Here is a 6,489-nt window from a genome sequence, read left to right on the forward strand (position 1 = left end):
CACGTTCTCCCATATCGCTCCAGTTATCACACGTTCTCCCATATCGCTCCCGTTATCACACGTTCTCCCATAGCACTCCCGTTATCACACGTTCTCCCATATCGCTCCCGTTATCACACGTTCTCCCATAGCGCTCCCGTTATCACACGTTCTCCCATATCGCTCCCGTTATCACACGTTCTCCCATATCGCTCCCGTTATCACACGTTCTCCCATATCGCTCCCGTTATCACACGTTCTCCCATATCGCTCCCGTTATCACACGTTCTCCCATATCGCTCCCGTTATCACACGTTCTCCCATATCGCTCCCGTTATCACACGTTCTCCCATATCGCTCCCGTTATCACACGTTCTCCCATATCGCTCCCGTTATCACACGTTCTCCCATATCGCTCCCGTTATCACACGTTCTCCCATATCGCTCCCGTTATCACACGTTCTCCCATATCGCTCCCGTTATCACGCGTTCTCCCATATCGCTCCCGTTATCACGCGTTCTCCCATATCGCTCCCGTTATCACGCGTTCTCCCATATCGCTCCCGTTATCACGCGTTCTCCCATATCGCTCCCGTTATCACGCGTTCTCCCATATCGCTCCCGTTATCACGCGTTCTCCCATATCGCTCCCGTTATCACGCGTTCTCCCATATCGCTCCCGTTATCACGCGTTCTCCCATATCGCTCCCGTTATCACGCGTTCTCCCATATCGCTCCCGTTATCACGCGTTCTCCCATATCGCTCCCGTTATCACGCGTTCTCCCATATCGCTCCCGTTATCACGCGTTCTCCCATATCGCTCCCGTTATCACGCGTTCTCCCATATCGCTCCCGTTATCACGCGTTCTCCCATATCGCTCCCGTTATCACGCGTTCTCCCATATCGCTCCCGTTATCACGCGTTCTCCCATATCGCTCCCGTTATCACGCGTTCTCCCATATCGCTCCCGTTATCACGCGTTCTCCCATATCGCTCCCGTTATTGCGTATTCTGTCTTGTTTCCCATTTTTCAAGTCTCACCCTATTAATTAATAATTTGTTGTCCTGTTTCCTTTCTTTAATCCCCACTCTTATATGTATTCATTTATAGGCTGAAAGAACATTGAGAAGGCTTTCATCCTCTTCTCTCGACTCCTTCAAAATGAAGAATGAATCCGCGACTGCTCTCACTGTGTCACCATGTCTGTCAGTCTGTCTGCGAATGACCAGTCACACTCCAGAGAGCTCCCAGACTTGTCCATGTTAATCTATTCATAAATGTCTGCAAACTTACATGCGGCCATTAACCTGCCTGAGTGCTCGATCTCCGCAGACTGTTACTGGATCGTCCTGCAGTGCAAGGATTGGGATATATATATATAAAGATTCTATTATAAAGATATTATTATAAACTTGTTTACAAACTGCACTCAGCTCACAATGTGAAGGAAGGATGTGTGTTCACACTATAAAGCTTACGTTGTGACATAGAAGGGTCATTATTATTTATAAATATTTATTGCCCCTGGTTTCTGTGTGATGGTTGTTATTTGTGTCATTGTTTTGTCAGTAATTGTGTGTCATTACCTGCCTGACACGTGTGTGTGTCATTACCTGCCTGTCACGTGTTTGTGTTATTGCATGTTTGTCATCATAGAAACATAGAATGTGACGGCAGATAAGAATAATTCGGCCCATCTAGTCTGCCCAATTTTCTAAATACTTTCATTAGTCCCTGGCCTTATCTTATAGTTAGGATAGCCTTATGCCTATCCCACACATGCTTAAACTCCTTTACTGTGTTAACCTCTAATACTTCTTGATATTATTTTTAAACCTTTGTCCCTCTAATTTAAGACACTGTCCTCTTGTTGTGGTAGTTTTTCTTCTTTAAAATATAGTCTCCTCCTTTACTGTGTCAATTCCCTTTATGTATTTAAATGTTTCTTTCATCTTTCCTCCAAGCTATACATGTTAAGATCCTTTAACCTTTCCTTGTAAGCTTATCCTGTAATCCATTAGCCAGTTTAGTAGCCTGTGACAAACTCTCCTTTCCAAGTGAGTTTGCCACGAGCTCCTGGAGGAGCCTGCTTGCCAGCCTCCTGCCCACAGTCTATGGACCCTGTAAAATGTAATGTAAAAGTCTCCGTTCGTGTATTTGGACTATATGGTTCGGGAACCGAACAGCCGCACGAACCGGAGACCACCCTGGAGCTTGTTAAGCCTAATTGTATACTTTGTAGCAATTTCCACCGTAGTGTTCTAAGTGTTCATCTGGGTGGCGGCATTTCCTATGGACAACCACGAGGTAGCGGCCATCTTGTTCGCATGAACACTGGCAGCGGTGTTTGGTTGTCAAGTTCGTGGAACTATTTTCGGACACTGAAACTCCCGAACACCACTGGACTTCCATCATCGCCTGTGTTTGGTTCTACAACACTTAGAAAGACACTGTTCGGTGTAAACGTTCCCACGAACAAGGGAAACAAGCTCCAGGGTAAGAACATTGACTATGTTCGGTAGTTTGTTCGTTTTTTTAAACTACCGAACTAGACCGGCCACAAGCCCTGATTCTCTGACACTGTTTTGGCCATGGGACCATGCATGCGGTCGGTCAAACTATGACTTTCAGGAAATTCCAGCTTGTACTCCCAGAACTATGTGTTGTTTGGTTACTGGGAGGGCACTGTTCCAGTGTGGCGGGGTGTCTAGAGCGAGTTCCCCATTCAGCTCCAGGAAGAAACGGTTCCAGGACCCTAGTCAAGCCACGGCAACTATAGGCAGAAGTGCTGCGGTTTGTCCCCTGTTCCAGCTAGGAAACGGTCCTTGGTGGAGCTACCCAGCCAGGGGTACAGGGAGCTCCGTTATATAGCCCTTCTCTGAACTTTCTCCAAAGTATCAATATCCTTCTCCAGGACTGCATACAATACTCCAAGTGAGGTCTGTTCTGTACAATGGCATAAGCACTTTCCTCTTTCTACTGCTAATACCTCTCCCTATACAACCAAGCATTCTGCTAGCATTTCCTGCTGCTCTATTACATTGTCTGCCCACCTTGAAGTCATCAGAAATAATCACCCCCTAAATCTCTTTCCTCAGATGTTGAGGTTAGGACTCTATCAAATATTCTGTACTCTGCCCTTGGGTTTTTACGTCCAAGATGCATTATCTTGCACTTATCCATATTAAATGTCAGTTGCCACAACTCTGACCATTTTTCTAGTTTACACTGTCTCTAGCTTTCAGTGAAGACTACCACACTGTGACTATGAGCCAAATGCCTTTGTAAAACAATAACATGGCAATAATTTACTCTGGATAGCCTAATAGTACCTGTGAAGGATTTTTCATGTATTTTCCGGTGGGCCCTCAGTTAAAACTTCTCCCTGCTGTTTAAATGCCTGTATCCGTTCGGTTCAATATGTATGTACCACTTTAAGAACCAAGGGTATGTGTGTGTAATGCATTGCAGAACATTTTTAAAAGTTGAGAGTTGGCAGTTTACTCCTTGAGCCGACAATAAAAATTGGCAGTTGTCTTCCTGAACGGTGTTTCGTCTGGTTACTGGGGGATTTGGGATATTACCTTCTATACCAGCGGAGATCTGGGGATTTAATATTGCAGTCCCGTTACAGTACCTCTGTTTGATACACCCTGTAGGACAAGTTTTTAAGTAGTCCACATTGAGCTGCCAGCAATAAGTGTGCATTTATTATTATATATTTTTTTTCAGCCAACATCCTTCTTTGTAGTTTTGGGGATTTAGCAGCCCACATCCAATTGCTAGCAAACTAGTGTGCATCAATTTATATTCTCTAATACATCATCTAATGCAGTAGGACTGGGCATTTAGCAGTCCATCTTTAGTTGCTAGTAAAGTGTACTGTGACAGATCCATCTGTATAGACTTCTATTGCTGGTTCATCTGTTTGCCTTGATTTCGTTGGATTTCCTGTCCGTATGCCCCTGTTCGTGTGTTTCCCCAAATACCGATTGAAACTACCGAACGGACGGCCACCCAGGAGAGGAGTGTGCTGCTAGTTAACTTATTGACCTCAATTAGAACGTTGCGGTTAACCGCAGACACCTCTCCATTCCATTCGTACGGGTGGTCTTCGTTCGTATGCCGACCACGAGGCGGCGGCCATTTTGGGATACGAGGAGAATCAGCGGTGTTCGGTGCAAATCCCATGAAACTAAAAACGGACACTTTATCTGCCGAACACCGCTGGAAGTCGCCGCCCGCCTCCTATTTTGTCGAGGCGTACGAACACCGGTCAGTTCGGGAGTTTCTACCGTTCGTATGGACTTTACCCAGATAGCCGTCCCATGGAGTCGTTCGTATACCGAAGGACTTGTGAAAGACTTTGACTCCATGGCGATTGAACTATGTACATCGGATCTGAGCGCTATTCGGTAGAAGTATGCACTCAGGTCCAGGCTATCTGGGGATACGTTACACGAACCATATGCATTTGGTATTTCTCAAGTTATGTATTTTAATGTATTTTTCTTACTGTATTTTAAAATGGCGATTGTCTCTATCCTTGGAGATAATTAGGTTTCTTCCTAATTATCTCCGGGATAGAGAAGAAGGATTTATGGGTATAATGGGAAGGGCATATGTTGAAGCCACTGTGATTGGCTACTGTCCAATTCGGTTTACAGTCTTCCACAAGGTCCCCTAGGGGAGTGTCCACCTTGTTGAGACCCGCATAAATACCGGGCAGGTAGCCCCCATGAAACACATTCCTGTTTGACCTTCAAGACGGAGCTTGGTCTCGTTTGTGGAGGGATTTATTATTGGGACAGTACTTTCGTAATTTTTAGCTGTGGAAGGAGTTCGACTGGATTGCTGATCGGGAGTTGCCGCGTTCGTATGCTCTGTTCGGGAGTTTGATGATCGGCTGATTTAAAACTGCATTTCTGGAGAAAGGGGATTATCTACTAAACGGCGGCTTCATCTCCCTGGCGGTGAGTGTCGTAACAATTGGTGGCAAGCGACGGGATGAATCCCACCGCCCTGAAGGCCAGCTACACATCCCAGATTGGAAATGCAGTATGAAGAATTAAGGCGTGCTACCCGTAAAGATATATTGGAACGCAGAGGACGATCAGCGAGTAATCTCAAGAAAAGATTATTGCTATATTATTGGAGATGGATGCAGCACAGGGAATGGAGAGAGCTAATGTGCCGGGCCCACTGGAATTAACACCCGAAGAGATACAGTTTAACCGGGCAGTCCAGATAAGGCTGGCACACTTTGGCCCCAACCCTGCGGCAGATATTGTGTTTCAAGTGCAAGCCGCAGTAGCAGCACAACAGGCGCTCCAGGGAAGAGGAGCTGCAGCAGCAGAGGTACCTTATAATAATAATGGAAGGAGAAAGGTACCATTTTCTGCTTTTAGAAATTTTGTGGAAACAGAAGGAGAGATAGACGGGTTCCTGGCTGATTTCGAAAGGTAGTGTGCCTTACACCAGGTACCCGCAGAAGAATGGGTCACTATCCTCTCTGGGAAGTTATCCGGCCGGGCCAGTGAGGCTTTTCGGGCCATCCCAGAGGAGGAAATTACTAGTTACCGGGCAGAAAAGGATGCCCTTTTGGCCAGATACGCTGTTATCCCTGAGGCGTACCGGAGGCGATTCCGGGACACTAACAAACAGGCTGGCGATTCTTATGTGGAATGGGCATGCAGAGTACACCGCACAGCAGTCCACTGGATGGCAGGGTGCCAAGCGGTAACTGGGGAGGAGGTGCTGCAAGTGTTTTTGTTGGAGCACTGCTTTGATCGGTTACCTGCAGGAGTCAGAGAGTGGGTTAGGGACCGCAAACCCGCTACCTTACCTGAAGCTGCTCGTCTGGCTGATGAGTACACCGATGCACGGAAGCTGGACCAGACAGCAGCCAAGGTCCCTACCCGAGTGGAGTACAAACCGGCAGCACCTTCAACCAGTGGTGTATCTTGGTTTTGTGCTGCCCTAGGCAGGACAAAACTCAGACACCCCCCCGCGCGCGCGCGCCACCCCCACCCAACCCTTCCCCCCTGCCCCGCCTTCTAAATACACACACATTCACTGACAGATACGCATACACTAGCTAACAGACACACACAGTCAGACACACACTAACAAACACACACAGTCGGACACACACTAACAAACACACACAGTCGGACACACACTAACAAACACACACAGTCGGACACACACACTAACAGACACACACAGTGAGACACACACACTAACAAACACACACACTAACAAACACACACAGTCGGACACACACACACTAACAAACACACACACTAACAAACACACACAGTCAGACACACACACTAACAAACACACACAGTCTGACACACACACTAACAAACACACACAGTCGGACACACACACACACACACACTAACAGACACACAGTCAGACACACACAGTCAGACACACACACTAACAGACACACACACTAACAGACACACACACTAACAGACACACACACTATCAGACACA

General features: G+C 46.8%; 1 protein-coding gene across 2 annotated transcripts in view; it reads left to right on the forward strand.

Moving 5' to 3' along the window:
* SLC37A1 (solute carrier family 37 member 1) overlaps window positions 1-1,510 on the forward strand; it is a 66,303-nt gene extending 64,793 nt beyond the window's left edge. For both annotated transcript variants that reach the window (XM_063445514.1, XM_063445505.1), the window contains exon 20: window positions 1,093-1,510. In XM_063445514.1, the coding sequence (XP_063301584.1) occupies window positions 1,093-1,108 (16 nt within the window). In that variant the 3' untranslated portion in view covers window positions 1,109-1,510. The remainder of the gene's footprint in view (window positions 1-1,092) is intronic.
* The last annotated feature ends 4,979 nt before the right edge of the window (window positions 1,511-6,489 follow it).

This window comes from Pelobates fuscus, chromosome 1 (genome assembly GCF_036172605.1).
Source record: "Pelobates fuscus isolate aPelFus1 chromosome 1, aPelFus1.pri, whole genome shotgun sequence".
Lineage (NCBI taxonomy): Eukaryota > Metazoa > Chordata > Amphibia > Anura > Pelobatidae > Pelobates > Pelobates fuscus.